We start from the raw sequence: 26,269 nt of genomic DNA on the forward strand, positions 1-26,269 counted from the left end.
TATCAAGTGGAGTGCCCCAAGGGTCGGTCCTGGGGCCGGTTTTATTCAATATCTTCATAAATGATCTGGAGGATGGTGTGGATTGCACTCTCAGCAAATTTGCGGATGATACTAAACTAGGAGGAGTGGTAGATACGCTGGAGGGCAGGGATAGGATACAGAGGGACCTAGACAAATTGGAGGATTGGGCCAAAAGAAATCTGATGAGGTTCAACAAGGATAAGTGCAGGGTCCTGCACTTAGGACAGAAGAATCCAATCCACCGCTACAGACTAGGGACCGAATGGCTAGGCAGCAGTTCTGCGGAAAAGGACCTAGGGGTGACAGTGGACGAGAAGCTGGATATGAGTCAGCAGTGTGCCCTTGTTGCCAAGAAGGCCAATGGCATTTTGGGATGTAGAAGTAGGGGCATAGCAAGCAGATCGAGGGACGTGATCGTCCCCCTCTATTCGACATTGGTGAGGCCTCATCTGGAGTACTGTGTCCAGTTTTGAGCCCCCCATTACAGAAAGGATGTGGACAAATTAGAGAGAGTCCAGCGAAGGGCAACAAAAATGATTAGGGGTCTGAAACACATGACTTATGAGGAGAGGCTGAGGGAACTGGGATTGTTTAGTCTGCAGAAGAGAAGAATGAGGGGGGATTTGATAGCTGCTTTCAACTACCTGAGAGGTGGTTCCAGAGAGGATGGTTCTAGACTATTCTGAGTGGTAGAAGAGGACAGGACAAGGAGTAACGGTCTCAAGTTGCAGTAGGGGAGGTTTAGGTTGGATATTAGGAAAAACGTTTTCACTAGGAGGGTGGTGAAACACTGGAATGCGTTACCTAGGGAGGTGGTAGAATCTCCTTCCTTAGAAGTTTTTAAGGTCAGGCTTGACAAAGCCCTGGCTGGGATGATTTAATTGGGGATTGGTCCTGATTTGAGCAGGGGGTTGGACTAGATGACCTCCTGAGGTCCCTTCCAACCCTGATATTCTATGATTCTATGACTTGTACTCGTCCAGCTTTTCTAAATAGTCCTGAACCACTTCTTTCTCCACACAGGGTTCGTCACCTCCTCCCCATACTGTGCTGCCCAGTGCAGTAGTCTGGGAACTGACTTAGTTCATGAAGACAGAGGCAAAAAAAGTATTGAGTACATTAGCTTTTTCCACATCCTCTGTCACTAGGTTGCCTCTCTCATTCAGTAAGGGGCCCATGCTTTCCTTGACTACCTTCTTGTTGCTAACATACCTGAAGAAACCCTCCTTGTTACTCTTAACATCCCTTGCTAGCTGCAACTCCCAAGTGTGGTTTGGCCATCCTGATTTCGCTCCGGCATGCCTGAGCAATATTTTTACTGGTCATTTGTCCAGTCTTCTTCTTCTTGTAAGCTTCTTTTTTGTGTTTAAGATCAGCAAGGATTTCACTGTTAAGCCAAGCTGGTCGACTGCCATATTTACTCTTCTTTCTACACATTGGGATGGTTTGTTCCTGCAACCTCAATAAGGATTCTTTAAAATACAGTCAGCTATCCTGGACTCCTTTCCCCCTCATGTTATTCTCCCAGGGGATCCTGCCCATCAGTTCCCCGAGGGAGTCAAAGTCTGCTTTTCTGAAGTCCGGGGTGCATATTCTGCTGCTCTCCTTTCTTCCTTGTGTCAGGATCCTGAACTTGACCATCTCATGCTCACTGTCTCCCAGGTTCCCATCCACTTTTGCTTCCCCTACTAATTCTTCCCGGTTTGTGAGCAGCAAGTCAAGAAGAGCTCTGCCCCTAGTTGGTTCCTCCAGCACTTGCACCCGGAAATTGTCCCTACACTTTCCAAAAACTTCTTGGATTGTCTGTGCACCGCTGTATTGCTCTCCCAGGAGATAATGGGGTGATTGAAGTCCCCCATGAGAACCAGGGCCTGCAATCTAGTAATTTCTGTTAGTTGCCAGAAGAAAGCCTTGTCCACCTCATCCCCCTGGTCTGGTAGTCTCTAGCAGACTCCCACCACGACATCACCCTTGCTGCTCACACTTCTAAACTTAATCCAGAGACTCTCTGGTTTCTCTGCAGTTTCATACTGGAGCTCTGAGCCGTCCTACTGCTCTCTTACATACAGTGCAAATCCCCCATCTTTTCTGCCCTGCCTGTCCTTCCTGAACAGTTTATATCCATCCATGGCAGTACTCCAGTCATGTGAGTTATCCCACCAAGTCTCTGTCATGGATGGTTATAAACTGTTCAGGAAGGACAGGCAGGGCAGAAAAGGTGGGGGAGTAGCACTGTATGTAAGGGAGCAGTATGACTGCTCAGAGCTCCGGTACGAAACTGCAGAAAAACCTGAGTGTCTCTGGATTAAGTTTAGAAGTGTGTGCAACAAGAGTGATGTAGTGGTGGGAGTCTGCTATAGACCACCGGACCAGGGGGATGAGGTGGATGAGGCTTTCTTCCGGCAGCTCACGGAAGCTACTAGATCGCATGCCCTGATTCTCATGGGTGACTTTAATTTTCCTGATATCTGCTGGGAGAGCAATACAGCAGTGCATAGACAATCCAGGAAGTTTTTGGAAAGCGTAGGGGACAATTTCCTGGCGCAAGTGCTAGAGGAGCCAACTAGGGGGGGCGCTTTTCTTGACCTGCTGCTCACAAACCGGGTAGAATTAGTGGGGGAAGCAAAAGTGGATGGGAATCTGGGAGGCAGTGACCATGAGTTGGTTGAGTTCAGGATCCTGACGCAGGGAAGAAAGGTAAGCAGCAGGATACGGACCCTGGACTTCAGGAAAGCAGACTTTGACCCCTTCAGGGAACGGATGGCCAGGATCCCCTGGGGGACTAACTTGAAGGGGAAAGGAGTCCAGGAGAGCTGGCTGTATTTCAAGGAATCCCTGTTGAGGTTACAGGGACAAACCATCCCGATGAGTCGAAAGAATAGTAAATATGGCAGGCGACCAGCTTGGCTTAATGGTGAAATCCTAGCGGATCTTAAACATAAAAAAGAAGCTTACAAGAAGTGGAAGGTTGGACATATGACCAGGGAAGAGTATAAAAATATTGCTCGGGCATGTAGGAATGTTATCAGGAGGGCCAAATCGCACCTGGAGCTGCAGCTAGCCAGAGATGTCAAGAGTAACAAGAAGGGTTTCTTCAGGTATGTTGGCAACAAGAAGAAAGCCAAGGAATGTGTGGGCCCCTTACTGAATGAGGGAGGCAACCTAGTGACAGAGGATGTGGAAAAAGCTAATGTACTCAATGCTTTTTTTGCCTCTGTTTTCACTAACAAGGTCAGCTCCCAGACTGCTGCGCTGGGCATCACAAAATGCGGAAGAGATGGCCAGCCCTCTGTGGAGATAGAGGCGGTTAGGGACTATTTAGAAAAGCTGGACGTGCACAAGTCCATGGGGCCGGACGAGTTGCATCCGAGAGTGCTGAAGGAATTGGCGGCTGTGATTGCAGAGCCACTGGCCATTATCTTTGAAAACTCGTGGCGAACCGGGGAAGTCCCGGATGACTGGAAAAAGGCTAATGTAGTGCCAATCTTTAAAAAAGGGAAGAAGGAAGATCCTGGGAACTACAGGCCAGTCAGCCTCACCTCAGTCCCTGGAAAAATCATGGAGCAGGTCCTCAAAGAATCAATCCTGAAGCACTTACATGAGAGGAAAGTGATCAGGAACAGCCAGCATGGATTCACCAAGGGAAGGTCATGCCTGACTAATCTAATCGCCTTTTATGATGAGATTACTGGTTCTGTGGATGAAGGGAAAGCAGTGGATGTATTGTTTCTTGACTTTAGCAAAGCTTTTGACACGGTCTCCCATAGTATTCTTGTCAGCAAGTTAAGGAAGTATGGGCTGGATGAATGCACTATAAGGTGGGTAGAAAGCTGGCTAAATTGTCGGGCTCAACGGGTAGTGATCAATGGCTCCATGTCTAGTTGGCAGCCGGTATCAAGTGGAGTGCCCCAAGGGTCGGTCCTGGGGCCGGTTTTATTCAATATCTTCATAAATGATCTGGAGGATGGTGTGGATTGCACTCTCAGCAAATTTGCGGATGATACTAAACTGGGAGGAGTGGTAGATACCCTGGAGGGGAGGGATAGGATACAGAAGGACCTAGACCAATTGGAAGATTGGGCCAAAAGGAATCTGATGAGGTTCAATAAGGATAAGTGCAGGGTCCTGCACTTAGGACGGAAGAACCCAATGCACAGCTACAGACTAGGGACCGAATGGCTAGGCAGCAGTTCTGCGGAAAAGGACCTAGGGTTGACAGTGGACGAGAAGCTGGATATGAGTCAGCAGTGTGCCCTTGTTGCCAAGAAGGCCAATGGCATTTTGGGATGTATAAGTAGGGGCATAGCGAGCAGATCGAGGGACGTGATCGTTCCCCTCTATTCGACATTGGTGAGGCCTCATCTGGAGTACTGTGTCCAGTTTTGGGCCCCACACTTCAAGAAGGATGTGGATAAATTGGAGAGAGTCCAGCGAAGGGCAACAAAAATGATTAGGGGACTGGAACACATGAGTTATGAGGAGAGGCTGAGGGAGCTGGGATTGTTTAGCCTGCAGAAGAGAAGAATGAGGGGGGATTTGATAGCTGCTTTCAACTACCTGAAAGGGGGTTCCAAAGAGGATGGCTCTAGACTGTTCTCAATGGTAGCAGATGACAGAACGAGGAGTAATGGTCTCAAGTTGCAGTGGGGGAGGTTTAGATTGGATATTAGGAAAAACTTTTTCACTAAGAGGGTGGTGAAACACTGGAATGCGTTACCTAGGGAGGTGGTAGAATCTCCTTCCTTAGAGGTTTTTAAGGTCAGGCTTGACAAAGCCCTGGCTGGGATGATTTAACTGGGAATTGGTCCTGCTTTGAGCAGGGGGTTGGACTAGATGACCTTCTGGGGTCCCTTCCAACCCTGATATTCTATGATTCTATGATTCTGTTATTCCAATCACATCATAATTATTTGACTGTGCCGGGACATCCAGTTCTCCCTGCTTGTTTCCCAGGCTTCTTGCATTTGTGTATGGGCACTTAAGATAACCCGCTGATCATCCTGCTTTCTCAGTATGAGGCAGGAGTCTTCCCTTCTTGCGCTGTCCTGCACGTGCTTCCTCCTGGTATCCCACTTACCTCAGGGCTTTGGTCTCCTTCCCTCGGTGAACCTAGTTTAAAGCCCTCCTCACTAGGTTAGCCAGCCTGCTTGCAAAGATGCTCTTCCCTCTCTTCGTTAGGTGGAGCCCGTCTATGCCTAGCAATCTTCTTCTTGGAACACCATCCCATGGGCAAAAAATCCAAAGTCTTCTCTCCGGCATCACCTGCATACCATTCATTGACTTCCACGATTCAACGGTCTCTACCTGGGCCTTTTCCTTCCACAGGGAGGATGGACGAGAACACCACTTGCACGAGAAACTCCTTTATCCTTCTTCCTAGAGCCACGTAGTCTGCAGTCATCCGCTCAAGGACATTCTTGGCAGTAACATTGGTGCCCACAGGGAGAAGCAGGAAGGGGTAGTGATCCGAGGGCTTGATGAGTCTCGGCAGTCTCTCCGTCTCATTGTGAATCCTAGCTCCTGGCAAGCAGCATACGTCTCAGCTTTCCCAGTCAGGATGGCAGTTAGATGACTCAGTCCCCCTTAGGAGGGAGTCCCCGACCACCACCACCCGTCTCCTTTTCTGGAGAGCGGTGGTCATGGAACCCCCATCCCTATGACAGTGCATCTCATGCAATCCAATCGGTGGAGTCTCCTTCAGCTCCCTTCCCTCAGATGTATCATCTAATCCACTCTCCACATTAGTACCTGTGGAGAGAACGTAAAACCGGTTGCTCACCTGTATCTGCATTGCTGGTACATGGATGCGTCTCTTTCTTCTTCTGGAGGTCACATGCTGCCAATTTTCTTCACCGTCCTTATGTCCCCGCTGTGCAGCCTGCTCTGAATCTTCAGAACGTTGTGCCCGTAGAAGCATATCCTGATGTCTGTCCAGAAAATCTTCATTTTCTCTTATGCAACGCAGGGTTGATATTTGTTTCTCCAGACCTTGAACCTTCTCTTCCAATATGGAGACCAGCTTGCACTTTGTACAGTCATACTCTGTCTTCACCGTTGGGCACAAGGCAGATGTGCAGTCTGATCACAAGCCATTGGAAAGCGGCACAAAGAAGGTGCTGCTAAGTGCATCCAAGTGACTGCAGCACGGTGCTGAGGGCTGATATACAGCAGTTAATTGAAAGCTGGCTTCCTCTGTCTTCATATCGTTATCCTGGATCTGAGAAGGAACTTTAAATCCCTCCTTGAAAGGGAAAAAGAGACAAGACAATGTCTGTTCACGCAGCCACGTGTCTGCTCCGTGCATGAGAGCAGGCAGTCTGACGTTTTTCCCGCTAAGGGGCTTTGGAGTTGTGGGTGTTGACCTGTCCTCAGGGCTTCCTCTTGCCTGCAATCACTGGAAAGTTAAGTTGAATGTCTGCCCCAGTGCCAGCAACATCACATGCCTCCCCTCAGGGAGGCTTTGTGGGAAAGAGCTCCTCACAGCCCTCTGCTTCCTCCCCATTAGTTCTGCTTTTTCTTTTTGCTCTGATGCATTTTTAAAGCACACTCTTCAGGCAAAATAGTTTCTGTTTCTCTGGAGAAGGCTGGTAGCCTCTGTCTTCAGCCCAGGTACCTAGAATTGGTTATTTAGAATTCTTTCCCTTCTCTGTGTGTGGATGTGCGGACAGAGCTCTGAGCCCCAAGAAATACCCAAGCCCATTGAGGGCAGTGACTTGCAATGTCTTGCTTTCCCTGGAATTAGCTGGGTCTTGAAGGAAGTTCTCTGTTTTGTTGGTTTGGGATTGGCAGTGTTTTATAAAGAAACAAAAGTGTCTGTGCCTAAAGATGCACTTACATTGTGGCTTCACCTCCAAAATCCACGGAGTATTAACTGGTGAATTCTCAATATGAATCAATGATTCCTCCAGTTTAGATTGACAGGTGGGAAATTGAAGCTGAAAAATTGTGACTTCCTCAAAATTACAAAGAATATCTGTTAAAACTAGGAATACTATTATTTATTTTTATTGCAGTGCCACACACACACCCCGGTGTTAGACCAGAATTCCATTGTGCTGTGTTATGGACAAGAGTTTACATTCTAAGAATCCAGAACCTAATCTTGAATAGGATCCAGAAGTATTGTTTCTGATTCTGTGCTCAGACCACTGTTCCTAGGTGGGCACTTCGGAAAGAAGGGTTCTGATTGACTATTGAATGTTGTTTGTGCAGAGATCAAGTGTACTGAGCCCTGGTTTATGCTACACAGTTAGGTTGACATAAGGCAGCTTATGTTCACCTAACTACATCAGTGTACACACTACAACCTTTTCCTGTTGATGTAAGTGCCCTACTATATTGACATAACTCCACTTCCTGGAGAGGCATAGGGCTTATGTTGGTGTAGGTAGGGTGACACAGTGGCAATGTAGACACTGCATTACTTACATCAGCTGTTGGCTGTCTTGTCAATTTCATGACTCTGCTGAAGCTCTGCTCCCCAGCTGCTGCCAGGTGGCTTGCGCTGCCCCCCCGGGTCCGAGCTCCCCTTCTCCCGGGGCTCTCAGTTCCCTGCCGGAAGCATGGCTGCCGACCAGACTCTGAGCGTGGATCTCCCCACTGGAGGCAAGAAGCTCAGGGGGCAGCTGGGCTCCTGGCGGGGAGCTGCATAGAGCTGAGAATTCTGCCTCTCAATCCTCTACACTGCCTCTCTTCAGTCGGGTGGAAGGGCTCCCAGTGAGGATGCGCGTCACCGACAGAAGGAGAGTCGTGTGGACGTCAGCCACCACAGTAATTATTGCGGTGGCTGTGAGTTGACCTAACTTAGGTTGATTTAAGATTGTAGTGTAGATATGCCCTGAATGTGGCATGAGTGTGATGATTTCAATCTGTGATGTAAAAGAATTGCCATGTTGGATCAGAACTGAGTTCTGTCTAGTCCAGTCTCCTTTCTCTGATAGTGGCCAGCACCAGATGTATTAGAGGAGGGTGTAAGAACTCCACAGTAGGCGTATGTGGGGTAATCCTGATCCCTATCCTGATCCCTAATAGTTACAAATTGGCTGAAGCCCTGAAGCATGAAGTTTAATCCCCCTTCCAAAATTTTTCTTAGCATTAATTATAACAACTCTGAATATTCTTGACATCAATATGTATGTCCAGTGTCTTTGTGAATCTTCCTCAGTGGGATCCTGTGACAATGGGCTGTGTGAAAAAGCATTTGAATTAGCCACCTTTTAATTGAATTGAATATTCCCTTATTCTTGTGCTGAGACAGGGGAGCAGCATTTTAATTAAAACAATATGCCTCTAAGAGGGTGGTGGTAACCGATCCCCATTAATCACAAAGGGTGGAGAGAGAAGTGCCTGCTAGGCATAATGCCGTTCTGTTGGATTCCTGCATGCCTTTGGCACTGAGGACACGTGACTTTGTATCATAAGTGCCCAAAGCATAGGAGGACTTCAGTGAGCCCATATCCTCACTCCACCCTCTGTGGCACACTGATACATGGTGCAGCCATACAGCTAGACAAGTCATGGCTCATTGCCCACCTATAGACTTCTGTTTCTAAGCATTATTTAAAAACAAGTCTTTGGTTATATAATCATACTCTGCACTACTATAGTGTCTTTTCATCTGATGACAAAGCATGTAGCCCTATATTAGCTTTTTTTTCTGCAGATTTTGTGTAGCATAGTCCTCCTGCCTTGAATCCTTATTCTCAGTGCCCCATGTTACTCTCTGTATCTTGCACCTAGGCCGGACCTGTGATAGAATTACTAGTGCCTCTTTGTCCAAGAAGGGATTTTTGTTTGTGCCCCAGATAGGTGTTTCTAGTGGCTGGATATACAATTCAGGGGGAGTGTTGTGATTTCTCCATCATTCACTTCTCTCCCTGTCCCTATTTTTTCATTCTCTTTCAGAACATGAGTGAAAACCTGAAGGACTGTTTGATCCAGACCCACACTTCGTTAGGGGAGATGGTGACAATAAAGACTGAGGCCTGCTCTCCGTGCCGGGACCAGGAATATGGGCAACCCTGGTAAGAGACTATACCTCTGCCTAATATGTTCCTTCATCTTGTCTCCATTTCAGCCATAGGTTGAGATGGGTTGGATTGATGGTGCTCCCCTTGAGTCTCCCTGACCCGCAGCAGACATGGCGGATTTCTGCCAGACATGGTGGTTCTCCACCAAAAGCTCCCAGGCGATGTAAGCATTAGCCACTTGATGCCATTGGAGCACCTTGTTCTGGCAGGATAGCCTGGGGCACTATGTATCAGCAATTTAGATGGCAAAATCAAGTTTGACACTTTAGGCTTGGGAAGCAGGGTATGACTGTTCACACAGCTTTTGTCTCATTGTCTGTTCTTTTCTATTCTTTCTCCAGCATATCACAGTCGTAAGTTCTTTATTCTCTTGCTTTCTCTCCCCAGCTCTGGGAGGGCTGACTCTCAATCCATGGAAGTGGAGCCTAAGAAACTGAAAGGGAAACGGGATTTGATCATGACCAAGAGCTTTCAGCAAGTGGATTTCTGGTGTAAGTGTCTTATCAATGGAGGGAGAATTCTCCTCCTCTCTCAGTCCATCTGCTTCCCCCTGGATAGGAAAGGAGCGTCTGGGACAGAATTTACTTGTAAACCTGTCACTTTAGTTAAACTCCCGAGGACCCTGAAATACTTGGTGATGAAGCCGTCAGGCAGGGATTCGTGACATCCAAAGTTCTGGGTTTGTAGTGGGGCTGTGTGGAGAAATAGATAGAAAATGTGCTAGGGCCTCTGAAGCATAAGGATTGGGTAACTGTGGAGTTGGCCTGGCAGCCTAATAGAGAGCCTACAAAGTCCAGATTTATGAGTTTTGGAACCATCATTCTCAAGCAAGGGAGCATTGCATGCGTAACTCCTTTTTTCGTTCTCCACATCCTGGGAGGGAAAAGTGTCCTGGCATACACTTGCACACCCTGAGTGTTGTTGGCCTCCTAAGGAAGCCACAGCCCCTTCCTGTCACAGGAGAAGTATATGATGCTGTCTGTCGCTGAGGCATATGACAAAGGTAGTGGGATTATGTGGGCAAGGGTATTTACTGGGTGTATACAATGGGTCATATACCCAACAAGCAAATGAGAGTGCTGCCTCCAAGAGCTAGTAGTTTTAAGGTGTAAGACAGCACAGAATATGTGGGCCTCTATGGCTGACATGTTCTCGGGAACAGGTAGGCTTTCAAGAGGAACTTGCAGAATAAAATGCTTGGCAAACTGCTCTGGGTGTAAGCTGTGACATGGGAGGAGCCACAAAAAGAGCTGTTGGCAGGGAGCTTGGGAAGAGAAAGGGTATAGGAGGGGATATGGGAAGAGACATAGGTGGGAGTAGAATTGTATACATCCTGGACTGGAAGGAGGATTAACTTGATACAAAAAGTGAGTGGAAGCTAGTGAAGAGCTTGAAGCGGTGGGGAGATGTGGTCAGAGCAGCAGGAGAAGAAGGCAGTCTTGTTCCTCTTTTAATGAACTGGCTTTTTGTGTGTACATGCATCCATATGAACACATTTCTGCCCCCTGCTGAATGGAGGCAGGACTGCTAGACTGTGTCATAGGCCCTGTATTGCTGAAAGATTCTCCCTTTCCTCAGTGGCAGGGTTCTTTGCTTTTGGAGTAGAAAAATGTGAGTTCTGTCCTTATTGTTGAAGGTTGTATAAGCTAATAATTGCTTTCAGATGTTGGCATTTCTGCCAATGGAAGTTTCAGCTCACAAGTTAATTCCTGTTTCCTCCAGTTTGTGAGTCCTGCCAGGAGTATTTTGTGGATGAATGCCCAAACCATGGTCCCCCCGTATTTGTGTCAGACACTCCGGTACCTGTTGGTATCCCTGACCGGGCAGCACTGACCATCCCGCCTGGCATGGAGGTGGTGAAAGAACCCAGCGGGGAGAATGACATACGCTGTGTGAACGAGGTTATCCCCAAAGGTCATGTCTTCGGGCCGTATGAGGGGCAGATCTCCAGCCAGGACAAGTCAGCAGGATTCTTCTCTTGGCTGGTGAGTGTCCTAACTGCCTCCCTAATTGTGACAATCCAACCACACAGCCTAGAGCAGCGAGTTATGGGGTGATGGTACTAGCTCTGCTAAAAGAGTAAGTGCCTTTCTTTTGATATTCATTTGCAGCAGCTCCAGGTCCACCTATTGTAATTATTATTTTTTTAGGGATACAGATTAGAGAAGGGGGCTGGGAGTCAAGATTCCTGAATTGTATTTCCAGATCTGGGTGGGAATGTGGTCTAGTGCAGGACTTCTCAACTGATGGGGCAAAACCCACAAATGGTCCACAAACAGGTGCCTTCTGGGTCACAGCCAAGGGGCTGAGAAAGCATCGAAGTCCAACCATCACTGGAACTTAGAAGAAATGAATGAATAGCTTACTCCCTCTCCTCTGCCTCTTGCTGTTCTCTCTGGCATGCCCTCCAGCCAATCCTGAGGAAGCTCCTCAGTGTATCTTCCTCGACTCTAAGGGTTGGGGAGGATCACTTCTGGAGATTACAGAACTGTTTCCATGACCTCTTGAAACAGCACTTCCCCCTCCCCTGAACCAGAGCACTGTGAAGAGCGAAGGAGGGAGAAGCCCGCCAACCAAGATTCAAGAGTCCCAGCACTCCCTAAATCTGTCATCCACCAGGAGCAGCTCCACTACCACACACAGTCTTCAGCATTAAAAACCATCCTGCTATTATCCCAATCCCACAACACTTTTCAGCCATAAAGAAACCACAAGGTGGATTTGAGGTTGTGGGTATGAAACACTGAGAACTGCTTGTGAGTGATTAAACCTACAACCAGGACCCCCAAGTTCAGCTCACAGCTCTGCTATTGATATGCTTTGTGACCTTGATGCAAGGTCCTTATCTCTGTGCCTCAGTCTAGCCAGCTGCAAAGTGGGGATATGCCTCAGTTCTGAGGGAGAAGAGGAAGAGGGGCATTCAGTCTCTGGCATCTTAGCTGAGACTGTCAACAATTGTACAAAATAGTACCAGCTGCAGTGGTAGTTTTGTGCTGTGGATATTTATACACTGGACAATGGACTGATACCACCAAGCTCATTTCACAGAGGGGACCACAAACACATATCCAGTGGGAGCAAGCTAGATGCTCTACTGGTCAGGGCTAGATGTGAAACCATGACCCAGAGGTAAAATGCTTTATATCCCAGAACCCCCTGACCAGGAGCTAGAATGGAAATTTGATCTAGATGTGAATAGTTCTGTATTCCCTGATTCTCTCTGAGCCAGCCAGTTTTCCTGTTACTTTTATTTTATTATTCTACAGATTGTTGATAAGAATAACCGCTACAAATCTATAGATGGGACAGATGAAACCAAAGCAAATTGGATGAGGTGAGTCTGGCTCTCTTCTGACTTCCCTGAAAAGGACTTATGATCCAGAGAAAAGGCAGGATGCGCTTCTCATCCTTCTGTGTGACAGTTACAAAAGAGGCCCTTTCTTACAGGGTTCAACTCTTGTGTTCTTCTATTAAGTGCTCTTGTGAGAGTCCTCTGCTGTCAGATTGAATGGTCGGATCTAACGGAGGGAGGTGTGTGCAGAGAATGGCTGTTCTTTGTGATGAGCAAGCACAGTAAAAATAGTGAACAGATATACGCTTCCCCCTTCTTACAAACATTAACAAGTCTCACTCCAGTTTTCTTTAATTTTTTCCCCCCATTTTACTTTCCAGTGTTTGCAAATAATCTTGCAGAAAGTATTCCATATTAATTTTATCCTTTCCCATTTCCCAGACATTGAGAGAGAGAGAGAGAGACTTTTTCCTTAGGTTTCTAATGGAGCAAATTCTGCTATGGCGCTCTTCTGTTTGTTTTTCTTGTTTGTGTCACTAGTATGATTGATTATATAGGTACAGCTCATGTTATTGAACTCTACTGGCTGAGTGGCTTCATAGCATCAGAACACAGAGCAGTGTAGGTACTGGACAAAAAGTGGATCTGGTTCTTGAATGGAACAGTGAGAAATGAAGATGTTTAGCATTTATACAGCACTGTTTAGTTTCAGAGTTCTTTACAAGTATTGATGTACTCTTTGCAGCCCCCTATGATGTTATAAGCAGGTAGCACTTACTTTGTATAAATTGGGAAGCTACTCCAAAGAGGTGAAGTGGCCCAAGGCCACGGATATATCAGTAGCAGAGTTAACAGAGGGCATGAGAACTTGTGGATTTCTTGCTACTTCTATGTTCTTACCAATCAATAACACTGCCTTCAGTGGTGGATTTTTGAAGAGCTAGATAGTTGGTGTCAGGAAAGCATTCCAGACAAGATCAAAATAACTTTGGGGTTAATTGGATTGTTGACCCAAATGAATAGTTCCCTTATTAGCTTCACCAAGAAAAGAGGCGTAGTGTGGAACACATATGGAGACACTACAAAGGCAACCAATCCAGCCTATATTCTGGCACTGCTCTTCCTTTTTGTCTGCTTGCATGAATGGAGGGTGTCCTGACACTTGTATCCAGGATGCCAATGAGACAAGAAAGGCTGGAGTTCTTAATACTGTCATGTGGTCTTCTGCGTGTCTTTACTCCAGTAGGACTGATCTCTAGTCTGGAGTTATGTAATTCGTGGAAAAGAGAAGGGGTGGGAGAAGGAATGGATGGATATTTGGATGTAGCTCTTACAGCAAAGATTTCAAAGATCAGAAACCATAGTAGAGATTTCCATGGTCAGAAGCCACGGAGAGATTTTTCTGCTATTGTTACCATTTCTCATAACCCAATCAGGGGCAAAAGTGGGAGTAGAGAGAATATGGTCCCATGAAACAAGAACCTTATAACAATATCTTCCTCCTGGATTTGACTTGCATGGCCCTACCACTACCAATTTTCATGTTGGCCCTATCCAGGAACAGTTACCAGCACGGTGCCATCCGACAGAATGACCTCACAGGAATCTTTTCACAAACCAGCATTTGCCTTGGTTATGTCCTGATGGAATGGCCAAACCATTCTGCTCAGCCTGGTAGAGTGAGTAGACTATAAAAGGTTGGATGGAGAGAATCGGAACAACAATGGAGATAAGGTGCAAGTAGGGTGACCAGACAGCAAGTGTGAAAAATCGGGACAGGGGATGGGGAGTAATAGGCACCTATAGAAGAAAATGCCCCAAATATCAGGACTGTCCCTACAAAATAGGGACATCTGGTCGTCTAGGTGCAAGAGGGTCACCAGACTCCTTTAGGGGTTGTTTATTGGGGGACCCCAGACAGGTCACACACAAACTGAGCTCCATGGAGTGAAATCTTTCTGATCCTTCCACATAGAGCCTGGAAAAAGTGCTTCCCACAGTAGTAGTGTGGGGACTATGACTGTATTCATGCTAACAAACATGATGTTACTAGGAAGGATTGATGGGGAAAAGTTTTTGTGTATTCAGAAACTTTCAGATTGGGTAGGCATTCAGGATCCTGCCTTAGCATCTTGCCCCTCGTGGATATTATCCCCAAAAGCCATACTTCTCGGGATGCTGTAGCAGCATCTGGAAAAAGAGTAGCGCTGTCCTTGCCATTGCAAAGCGTTCTCTCTCTGTGAACGGAGTGGGTCTGCTCACCAGGACGGGGTCGTAGGTGAACAGCAGCCTGAGCTGATTCATCATTGTATTGTGTTGTGTGTCATTTTACTTGTCTTTGACCCACCCAATCTGATCATGTTTATATTCCTAATGAAATTTGGCACCTTCCAGTTCTTACTCTTTGGGGAATCCAGATCCTCTTTAAATAGGGCAGTGGCTAGAAGGAAAGGAAGAACACAAGACAGGGCAAGTGACGAGCAGCAGTTAGGTGACATGTACAACGTTGCATTTTTCCTTCTTCTCATGCTTAATCTCTGAGAAGCTCTTGGAGCTGGGCTGCATGTTGAGATGGCCACTGATCCAAGAACCAGTCACTGTAACAGTCTCCTCTTTGCGTAAAGGGTTGTTGTCTCTAATACTGTGTGGAACGTAGTGGTTTTGTTTGTAGGGGTTTGTGTGAACCGTTTCCTCGGTCTCACTTCACATAGGGACTGGCTTTGAACAAATGCCTGGACTCAAACCAAACCTCAGTCAAAATTGCTATGTTGCCTCCAGCTTTAATAAGAACCCAGGAATCTACCCTGATCCCGAATCTTACAAGGGCTCTCACAAAACCCAGAACCAGCCCCATTGTATTGGGTTACTTTTGGGATGTGGCAGAGACACTTCATACAGCTCTTGGTGACCTTTGTCATAAGGGATGAAGCAGGGGACACGTCTGGAAAATGGAACTGCCTTTGAAATAGGGCAGGAAGCCCTTAGGGCACCCTTCTGGGTGACTCACCATTGTCCTCACTGGAAGATGGTGAAGGGAAGCATCTGGAGTTGTGGCAATATCTAAGGGGATTATCACAGTGTGGTGTCTCATATGTGAGAGTCCTAGAATTTCTGTGGCAGGTTACAGTCTCCAAGCTGTTGCTAGAAAAGAGCACTCGAATTCTCAAAAACTTATTACCTGGTCCAAATCCCCACTCTGGGGATAGGAAAGTCTTAATTTACCTCACCACGTGCATATATGTGCATGGAACTGTCTGTGTATTTGCTTTTTTAAGTTTAGCATTGTTGGTGCAACTCCTTGGGAACATTTTCCTACCACGTTTATGATGGCCGCATATGCACACAGTTGGGATGGGTTTGTAATAGCACTATCTTACTTTCTTCAGCCCTTTGGGCATGGCTGGGGATGGATGCCTGGTTTCAGTGTCCATGCTCGTTTAAGTTGGGTTGCATACATCCATTTCTGTTAGCTCTCAGCATGTGGGACCTGAGGGCTCTTATGGGTCCTCCTGTTTCAGTGAATTGCTGTGAAGAAGTAAGAAGTCATATAAAGCAGTATCACTCTGAAACTCTGACGGAGCCACAAGCTCCCTGCAAACAGCAATCTAAAGTCACTGTGCATTTGCTCCTCAGAAGCAGTGTAGAGTGTAGGTGGCTTTGTATTCAGAACGGTTCTGTATATCACACATTAGCAATTCTCAAATACTCCTTTGCAACTGAAAGTGAAACTTGTACAGCTTTAAGCTGTCTCTGGGGCCCTGCTCCTTCTGAGCTAAGGAGTGAATTCAAAATGATGGATGGGCTGTTATGACTCCTGTGGGCAGGGTCTGGCAACACCCCACATTACATTCTGCGTGGGCCACAATGCTTGAAAGTTAAAGCCTTCTTCCATTCACACAATAGGTGCCAAAACTAGAGGCCTGAAGAAGCTCTAAAAGGCAAAACACTAGGTTTTAATACCGACCCAAAACTCCTCCCAGGCTCCTGGTAACTATCACAACACTGCGCGAGCCTCTCACAACCCTGTGGAAACCAGGTCTGCTGGGAACCTGACACTTTCTGGCTTCATGTTTTGACTTAGTATCAGGCCAGGCTTCCCAGTTTTTGTAGAGTTTTTTGGTTTTTTGGTGTTTGGATTCTCTTAAACTGCAAACTGAAAGGAAAATTCGACTTTGATGCACAGACTCAGAAGGAAAAATTGGTATGAGCCCCTAGGACCTGAAACTGCCACATCTCACTCTAGCTTGTGACTAATTCACTGTGCAATTCCCTGTATGGCATTAGCCGCAATGGCAAACTTGGGACCCATAATTCACCACTGGTGCAGCTCCAGCAATGACAGAAGTCGTGAAAGCAGTAATGTAGACAGGGCTCAGTCTTGTTAATACTGTCAGCTTACCTTGCTCAGAGCAGCTCCCAAGTGAGTTCTCTGTTAAAATCCCGCCAGCTTTCCCTTTGTAGAGAGATTATCATACTGTTACCCCTTTTGACCAGAACAGTTAGCCAGTATTGGAAATCTTACTGGTTGTTTCAGTTAGAAGAAGAAATTGATGATGTCGTGAGATACTTGTTTGATACAATTCTGCTTATTTACAAAGAATGTGCATAAAGTCCCAGTTTCCCTGAACACAGTAGGAATCATACAGGAGACAGTTCCCTTGCAAATATTCCAGTCCTCTTTTCCCAGCCAGCATTCTGCCCCAAAGCTCTCTCTTAGCTTTCTCTCAGGGTCACGCTACATGTTCTGCTCTGGCTGTCGGCTTTCTGCTGCCTTCTCTGAGTGCTTCTGAGGTGTTTCTGGAATCATCTGTGCACAGGCAGATGTGTACACACACACACAACTCCACCAGAACAATACCCCACCCTCAGTATTTGCATTCAGCCTCCAGTAAAACCCCTCAGCCCACATAGCCCACCTCCTGACCAGCCTTTTATGTGGCCTGTGTTTTGGGCAGTGGCTCCTGTTGTTTCCTGTTCCATAAAGGAGCTTAACTGCTTCTTTCCTTGATCCTGAACAAGGGCGGCTGTTGTGCCTTCAGTGAAGTTTCACCCCTCCCTCAACATAACAGTACTAAGGAAAACAAACAAATACACCTGAAAGGGGTCCACTTATTTTTCCATATGTTTTTGTCATAGTTTGCATTTGTCTAGTGCCTTTCATGCCAATGTATCCCAAACTTCTCCACACTGGGAGGCAGCACCTCCTGATAACTAGTGCAGATTACAAAAATGGGACATATTACCTACCCCTTAAAATGTATCTTGGGATCTTTAGTGTCCATGCCGCGCAGACAGGACCTTTTGTTTCAGATCTCCTTCAATTAACACTCCCTCCCTCCTCCCCCCCCCCCCCAAACTGCATGACATTACCTATAACTTCTGATCGAACATATAGTGACACCGTTCAGTAACAATATAATTAAAATTAGGCTTTTTAATGTGTGGTCCCAGATTAGATTAAACTTATTTTTAAGGACACTTTAGATTTTTTTTCATTTTCCCCCTGCCGCCACAGTGCTACTATAGCACAGAGTTAAGGTGGTTTGAATGCTCTAACTGGGCATTTCCATACTTAATATGTTTTGATTTCTTTTAATTTTTAGCATATGTCTGAATTTCCTGGGTTTTAATTGTTTGATTTGGGGTTAGTTACATCATCATTGATTGTTTTTACCTTAAATTACAGATATATATTTCCAAACATTACTCCATCTTGATGTAGATTTTTGTGAGAATTTCCTTTTTTAAATGATCAGAAACTTCATACATAGATGCTGAACAGGAAATCTAAAGAGAACATTATCATATATTTTTAATTATTGGAAGATGTGTAGTGTCAACCTTAAATCATGTTTATTTGAAATTTTGAGGCCAGAGTCACCTGTGTTCTGACTGCTTTACTCTGCTCTGGAATAACACAAAGCACCCTGAACATACTGGTTAGGTAAGCTGGGTTTACAGGTCCTTTGTATTCTCAGTGCACACCTGTTTCCCCTGCCCCTCCAGTCTTCCATTCTCCTGCACCCACCAGGGCCAGATTAACCCATCACTGGGCCCTATGTAAACATACACTTCTGTGCCCCTCTCTGCACATGAATAATAAATAGCCATAAAGTACACTTGCCATGGCTGGGCTGGCTATGCTGTGGATCCACCAGGACCAGTTCTCATAGTGTTGCTGCTCACTTTGGCAGAGGGACAGCTGGGCCAAACTTGGATGAGTGGCATAGTGACCGGGCACTACTCAGTGAGTGTACTGTACGGCTGTTTGTTGGAATTCTCTGAAGTATAGTATTAGTTAACTACACTGAAGGAGAAACTTTCACTTAAGAAGATAATAAGTAAAAAAATTACTATTAATCAGTTCTTAAATTTAAAAAAAGTATTCATATGGTAGCCTGTAGATAAGATTTCAATGAGTTTTAACCGTAAGGGAAATTGAGTCTGCATTGTGTTCCCTTATTAAAATCATTTAGAACACACAAGTAAGGTCAAGACACAGCATACTAAGGTTTTTTTTAAAGGTCCCATTTTTTAATTGTTACTTCATAAGCTAATTAATGGACTTCGCAAATTCTCACAAAATTCATTCACTATTCCGTGTATTGGTGAGGATATGCTGAAATGTTCATACATAACAAAAGGCTTTGAATCCCTGCTTTGAACTCAACTCAATCTTAATTGTGGCGCTCAACCTAGCACCTCCATAATAGTCCGAGTTTCAAGCTTGAAAGTTACCTTTTAAAAAACAAAATGGCCGCCCTTTTCTATCTCGACTGAGGAATATTGAAAGCTTGTTGTGGGTGTGGGTGGAATTGGTCCCACCAACTCCGTCTTGCTGGAAATCAGCCCCAGTGCAGCACTGGTCACGTGGTTGGATGTGGGGGGTGTGGTACTTGGCGTTGATTTCTTTTTACCCAATTGTGCTTTGTGGGATGTTCAACCCAAGGAATATGACTGAACGAAAGAGGAAGCCCAAGTTTTCCAAGGAAGAGCTGGACATTCTGGTCACTGAGGTGACCCGGAACGAAGCCATGCTGTTTGGGAGGGAGACAATGCGTCTATCCCATGCTGACAGGGACAAGATCTGGGAAGGCATAGCCAGGAAAATCACATCAGTCAGCCAGGTCCCCAGGTCTGTAAAAGACATTAAGCACAGATGGGACGACATGAAGAGAAGGACCAAGGACAAACTGGCATTCATGCAGAGGTCCCTCTCCAGCCCTGGCAGCACGGGGCGGCCCTCGGCCATCGTCCTGACCGCCCACGAGAGAGCCATCGAGTCGACGCTGCATTCGTCACACCAGATGCACGGCTTCCGGAGAGCGGATCTGGACGTGGTTGACAGCCCATCAACGAGCTGTAAGTATCTCTACATTAACCTCTGTTTTATGTTCACATATCTCAGTTTTGACGCAAAGGTGTCATTTGTGTATGATATGAGGTGTTGTACCTTCCTGCTCACTGTGGTGTTGGTCGCTAGTAGGTCTCTATTGATCATGGTGAAGTGAGATGGAAGCAAGTTTCCCCCATCCCATATTAAATTTTTTTTTTGCGTCAACTTCTCCCAGCCTTTTGCCCTATTGTGTCTCCCCCCTCTTATGATTGTACAGTGATAAGGTTCTGCCTTTTTAAGGGGTGGACAGCAGCTATCGAAGCCTTACCCAAGCCAACCAGGTATGGGGAGCTGGATGCAACTACTTCCAGTGGGTAGAAAGACCATTATGAAGGACTAGGGAGGGTTCCCAAACATGCATCCCAGTAGGGAGGAGATTCTCAACAAATCCCATTACTAATGGATCCGCTGCACTATAATCAGCTTCAACAAGGTCCTCTTTTTATGGTGACTATTGACACTTGTGCTCAGGCCATTGTGGGCTTCTTATCTAGTGGTTTGAGCGTTCAGTGCAAGTAATATCAATAGAAAGGGCATCTTAATGATTTGTTTTCTTTCCTGAAACAGAAGATTGACTCTGCTTTTTAGTTACGCTTCTTATAGTGAAATTCACTAACTCCTTCCAGCTCTGTAGGCCTAAATTGCTTTCTACTCTGTGTTGGTTTGGTTTGTTTTTTTGCCTTTACTTATGAATTTTTCTGTGTGGATGTGGCACTTGCTTTGCTGTAAGCCTATGGAGATATGAAGTAGGGAAGGAGGGATATCTGTTATTCTGGAAAGTAGACTAAGTATAGTTTCACTCTTGGTGTTCTCCCACCATGTTCTGTCTCTTCCCTTAGTGCTCTACCAGTTAACGTTGTTAATAGAAATGCAAGGACAGAATACTAGCACTGGCAAAGTGAGGCTCAGTCAGGGTGTGTCTATACTGCAAAGAAAAACCCATGATGCTGAGTCTCAGAACCTGGGTTTAGTGACTCAGGCTCACAAGCCTCAGGCTGTGGGGCTAAAAATAGCCGTGTAGACATTCCTGCTCGGGCTGGAACTTGGGCTCTGAAACCCTGTGGGGGGGATGATCTCTGTTTTTCTGTGCAAGATAGACATGCCCTTAGATAACTCCTTGTGCCTACCTTTGGAAATCAGTAATCTGTCTTTCAGAATCAGAAGGGTAATGTGCACATTTATATGGGGTTTCTAGCCTTTATCATCCAGAGGTTCACGTCTTAACTGATAGCCTTTTTCAAAATAGTTCATATGTCTGTGTGAGAATATCAGTCGGTAGCTAGAAGTATAAGGCATTATCATTATATTTGTTGTACATATGCCCATGAACAGGGTTATCACGAGATTTTTATTGCAATCAGTATCATTACAGTGAAGTGGGGTTTTCTTTGTGTGGCTATTTTTCCCCCTGCAACAGTCTAACATACCTAATTAACTTGGGGTCTTGTTGTTTTAAAGCAGCATTACCAAATTACATCCCTTGGCACCAAACCAAAAATATTGCAATGCAAGTCAAATTTGGCAAGGACCAGGTGCCATTATATAAAATATAATATAAGCAATAGTACATGACTAGGTGTTTGTCATCAGATATCTACACATCTCTGGTGAGTTTTGACACTAGCCTGAAGGCCAGCTGTCTTAATTTAACCAGAACATGCAATTTTTCTTATTTAGCTGTGCTTTTGGAGAAGGTAGGTCATCACTATTGTTTAAAATTATTTTAGTTTCTGGTAACAAATCCTGACCCATGTGGTTATACTGGATAACCTCTCAGGTTGGATCCCTCCTCAACTGATTGGGTTCCTTCACATTTGTTGCTCAGGTGCTAATATTTGCTTTACATGGGCAAGCACATTTAAGTTATGCACCAAAAACTGTATCTGGAGGCTTGTCTCTAATGCTAGGATAGTGAAGAGAGAGCTTTCCAGCTGCTCTAAGATCTCTTGAAACAAGTCATGGGAGAGAAAGTTTTGCCATAATAATTTGCACTTCTTGTTCTGTTTAAAGCTGATGAAGATGAGGAAATGCCAGGCCCCTCACAGGAGCACCACTTCTCATCACTGCAGAGGGATGGTGAAGAAGCCAGCCAGCTCTCTGGGCCTTCTCTCCTCCGCACGTCTTCTTCATCTGATCAATCTGAAGCTACCAACCAAAGGCAGGAAGTGCAGCACTTGTCCCCACATGCCCAGTCATCCTACCAACCCCCTCACCCACGCACCAGGAGTCCGCCCCTTTCTAGCTTCGATCGGCAACTACTCCATTCCCACACCCAGCAGACAGACCTGTTCAGGCAGTTCTGCCAGGAGCTGGTGGCTATCCACAGAGACATGGCGGACAGCATGCATGTGATTGGTCAGAGGATGACTGACCTGACTGGGCAAGTCAGCCAGATGTGCCAGACCCTGACAGAAATCCGTGATGGGGTCCAGGCTTTTCATAGGGTGCAGGACCCTAATGCCACCCCAAGGACTGTCCTGCAGGCACCCTGCTCAAGGAACCCATCTGAGCCCCATGCAGAGTCCAACCAAAGCCCCCCAAAGCAGCCTGCTCCTGCACGGACTACCAGGTCACAAAAGAGAAAACACCATTTTTAATCTGCTTCATGTTAAATAAAAGAAGGGAGGTCCATCCTGAGCTGTTGCGAATTCACAGGGCCTCCACCCAAGGATCAGTATTACATGGTGAGGAGCAGCAGGCCCCCCCTTACCTGTAAAGCAGAGTTATGGCAGCTGAGTAGTAGGCCTGGCCCGATGGACTGACAAACAGGTGTCTCAAGCCTTTTAGAACCTGGATTGTAGGGAAGTTAAACCTCAATTCTTTTGTCTTGTAGCTATTTCGAGCCATCAGGGCCCCCTGTGCTTAAGTGCTCTAGAGGCTGAGAGATGCAATTAGACTGATTTCTTTGATCTTGGAGGATGCCTGTGAAACATTATTAGGGCAACATATTTGCAAACTTCCTTTAAAAACCAAACCACAAAATATCCCAGCCTCTTTCCTCCCACTATTATCCTGCAAATTGGCATATGTGCTATGCAGATTCTTAACTAAGTGATGCATCATTATAGCTTTAAAGGCTGTAATTGCTCATTAGTTTATCTTGTGCTCTGCAATAATGGGAGATCAGGGCTTACTGTAATAATTATATGCAGCTTTGGGAATGGGGATATAAAAGTGCAAATGCTGAGATGGGAAGAAAGTAGATGCAGAGAGAACCTCCCACCCACTGCAACTTGGGAGAGACTGTCCAAGCATTGTTTGACACGGAGGATGGTTCTCAATGTCCACTGAGAGTAGGATAAGAAGTAATCCAGTTTAGTTTGCAGCAGAGGAAAATTTAGCTTAGATATTAGGAAAAATGTCTTAACAATAAGGATAGCTAAGCACTTGAACAGGCTTCTAAGGGAGATAGTGGAATTCCCAGCACTGGAGGCTTTTAAGAAAAGGTTGGATGATCACCTATCTGGGATGGCCTAGGTATAATTAATCCTTCCTTAGCATGGGAGGATGGACTAGATGACCACTCCGTCCTCCCATGATTCCATAAAACCCTCAAAGATGTGGTGTTGCACTTGCCCAGAACCCTGCAGTATTGCACGCACTTGCACAGCAGGGTTTAATCCATCTATTTCCTTGAGTGTATCTGAGGCTCTGTCTGCACGTCACAGTCAGGGTTAAACATGGCTAGTATTTGTAGTGTGATTGTGGCCAAACAGGGTTGTACCATGTTCCTTTCTGACGTGTTATAACCTCTATTGTTTTTGTGCACCAAAAAATGTGCTAGATATTCTACAGAAACAAGTAAAGACATAGTGCCTGATTCCGATCTCATGTACACTAGTTTTACATCAGTGTAATTCTATTGACTTCAGTGGAATTATTTACAATGGGGTATCTTAGGGCAGAATTTGAGGCATAGTCTCTGCCCTGAAGAGCTTACAATCTAAATTTCCTGATAGATATCTAAGCTAAAACCTCAAACACTTTGTTTCTGTCCAGACAAGCGAGAACGATGTTTCAGCATTTTAAACTTTGTTGTTGTCCTAGGCTCCCTCTGCCTTTACATGTATAATCTTGGTTTTGAAACTGCGTTTTAGCACCCTCATCCGACCCGGCTACAACACACCTTGTTGAGTTGAATCCGCACAGCAGTTTTTTCACAACACAATTGGGTGTTACCCTGGTTTCCACATCCTCATCTGTCATGCCACCTCAGACCCCAGAAACATCTGGCCAGTTATCCCTGTGTGCCAAGAGGACATTCACGCAGAGCAGCACCAGCAGCTTGTGAGCCTGTGCTCTCTGGGATGTCCTACTGTTCATAGAGCTGGGTAACAGGAGAATTTTCCAAACTGGAGACACGAACAGACTTGGGGGGTTCACATCTACACACAAGTGTTACTACCTGGTTGCACAGAGACAGCACATGTTCTCCTAGATCTCTTGAAATGGTGACACAAGGTTAGCTGCCACAGTTACTAACTAAGTACTAACCATGTTGAGTATGTGAACACAAATCTGGTTTAGAGCCAGCCTTGTCACAAGCCAATTGCAAATTCAGCTAAAGATTGTGTAGGCAAAGCCTTAGTGGACAGGGAACTCGGACAGCACAATATGTGAGACCTACTTTACTGTTCTGAAACTGTTAAGAGTGTTTTCTTCTTTCAGCTGTTTGCCATTTCTCTTCTAAAATATACTGTGAGAATTGTCTAAAATACTTCAGTTCAGTGTTACTGCAGTGGTTGAGCCATTCCTGGTGTGTGTATTTTTATTTTACTGTCCTAATACAAATAGGTTAAATTTTAATTGCTTGAGAAAGCGCTCTAGTTCAAGAAAGCCAAGGTCTGGTGAGGAGAAAACCACCTTTCTTCTAAGAATTAATCAACTTTGGATCTCATAGAGGAATTTCCCCAGAGCATCAAGGCCAGAGCAGGGCAATGCTTGCTTTCCTTTCTATTAGTCTGCCATTTTGCTTCAGTTGCAATATTTGTATTCTGTAGAAAACTACTCTTTTTGGTTTTTATGGTGGGGGAATGTATTTGGTCTCGGCTGAGGTTGGAGAAACTTTTCTAATGTGGCTTAAGGAGAAACTGAGAAATGGCAAATGTTTTAAAAAGCTTGTATGAGTAAATATGGTGCTACTGCTGAATATTATTAGTAACATTCTTAGTTTATATTTATTATAATATTTGGTCCATGCCAATGTCTTGTTGATATAACTGCAAGATTAGCCCCACTGGTTATGTTGTCCTTGGGGAGCTGCCATGGGAACTCTTAGAGCTAGACAATGGAGGCCTCAGCTCTGCAGCTGGTAGGCATCCACAGTTCCCAGTGACATTTATGGTGGTTATGGGTACTCAGAATGTTTTAGAATAAAGCCCTTAATCTATAGAAGCACTTAAAGAGCGATGACCGTCAGAGGTGGTTCTAGTCCTTTGGGGGCCCTAAGCAAGAATAATTTAGGGGCACTCCATTACCTCTTACTGACTCCCTAAAAATACTAACTGCATTATTTCTGCAAACCAAAAAATGTACCAACACAACACATACTAATATGCTTGTTAAAATCTCCACATTAAATAAGATGAATAGTATTTTGGGGGTAATACTAAATGGGGGGCCCCCGTTGAGCTGCTTGGGGCCCTAGGCATTTGCTTAGTCTCTTTATGTCTGGAGCCACCACTGATGACCCTGTTTTCTGTTCTGCTAATGGGACAGCCTAAAGCGCAAACCCCTGAAACATCAGGGCTCAGGGGATTGCTGACGAGAAAGGGCCACATATTATAAAATCCAATGACTAGATTAAGTTATATCCCTGAATTTCCTCTGTGGGGTATTACTAATGGGCCCAGTTCCCGGTGGGAATTGTCTGCCCTTGTAGACCCTCAGTGAAATGGTTGCTTTGTACTGTCTTGCAAAGGGCACTTCCTCCTGTGCACATCACACTGACTGGTGGTGGAAGCCTGAGAAACAAAGTGCCCGTGTTGAAGCATATTACTGTGCTTACGCCAGTATTTCCATTTCTTGTATATGCTGGAAAAATATTTCTTTAAAAGTATTTTGTTAAATAAATTACAATAAATATATAACACTTTTAACACACATGCTTGTTGGGTCATTTGTCCTTCCCACTCCATCTCTGCCTGGATTTGTGCCAGGGAGCTAAAGTTAAAGATCTGGTGTTTGCAGCCATCTCAGAAGCCACATCCATTTGCTGTCTGACATTCCCAGACATCCCAGGGCTGCCAAATGTCACAAACCTGGAGTGACACACGAGCCTTTGGCAGCCCTGTCGCTTGTGGCTGGGCTGCAGGTAGGCACCTCCTGTGGCCACTGAAATGGAGGCAGCAAGCTGCTGCTGTTCCTCCTGGGTCAGCTGTGGCGCCTGCCTTCAGGCAGCCAGGTGGGCTTCTCTCTTCCCTCCCCTCGGCTTCTCCTGGCACCAGACCAGCACAGAGCCCCCAGGGAGGAGATAGTGCAGGTAAATGGGGGGAGACAAAGAGAACAGGATTAGGGAGGCTGAGGGGAGAG

At 45.7% G+C, this 26,269-nt stretch overlaps 1 protein-coding gene across 6 annotated transcripts in view; it reads left to right on the forward strand.

Moving 5' to 3' along the window:
* The window catches only part of PRDM11 (PR/SET domain 11), a 62,440-nt gene that overhangs the window by 15,873 nt on the left and 20,298 nt on the right, over positions 1 to 26,269 (forward strand). For 4 of the 6 annotated variants that reach the window (XM_073348086.1, XM_073348090.1, XM_073348087.1 and 1 more), the window contains 4 exons: positions 8,926 to 9,044; positions 9,438 to 9,541; positions 10,773 to 11,035; positions 12,317 to 12,384. In XM_073348086.1, the coding sequence (XP_073204187.1) occupies positions 8,926 to 9,044; positions 9,438 to 9,541; positions 10,773 to 11,035; positions 12,317 to 12,384 (554 nt within the window). Of the gene's footprint in view, positions 1 to 8,925; positions 9,045 to 9,437; positions 9,542 to 10,772; positions 11,036 to 12,316; positions 12,385 to 19,291; positions 19,705 to 21,748; positions 25,947 to 26,269 lie in introns of those variants that run through there. The other 2 variants (XM_073348091.1, XM_073348089.1) reach the window with 2 other exon arrangements.

Source organism: Lepidochelys kempii, chromosome 6, assembly GCF_965140265.1.
Source record: "Lepidochelys kempii isolate rLepKem1 chromosome 6, rLepKem1.hap2, whole genome shotgun sequence".
Classification (NCBI taxonomy): Eukaryota; Metazoa; Chordata; order Testudines; family Cheloniidae; genus Lepidochelys; species Lepidochelys kempii.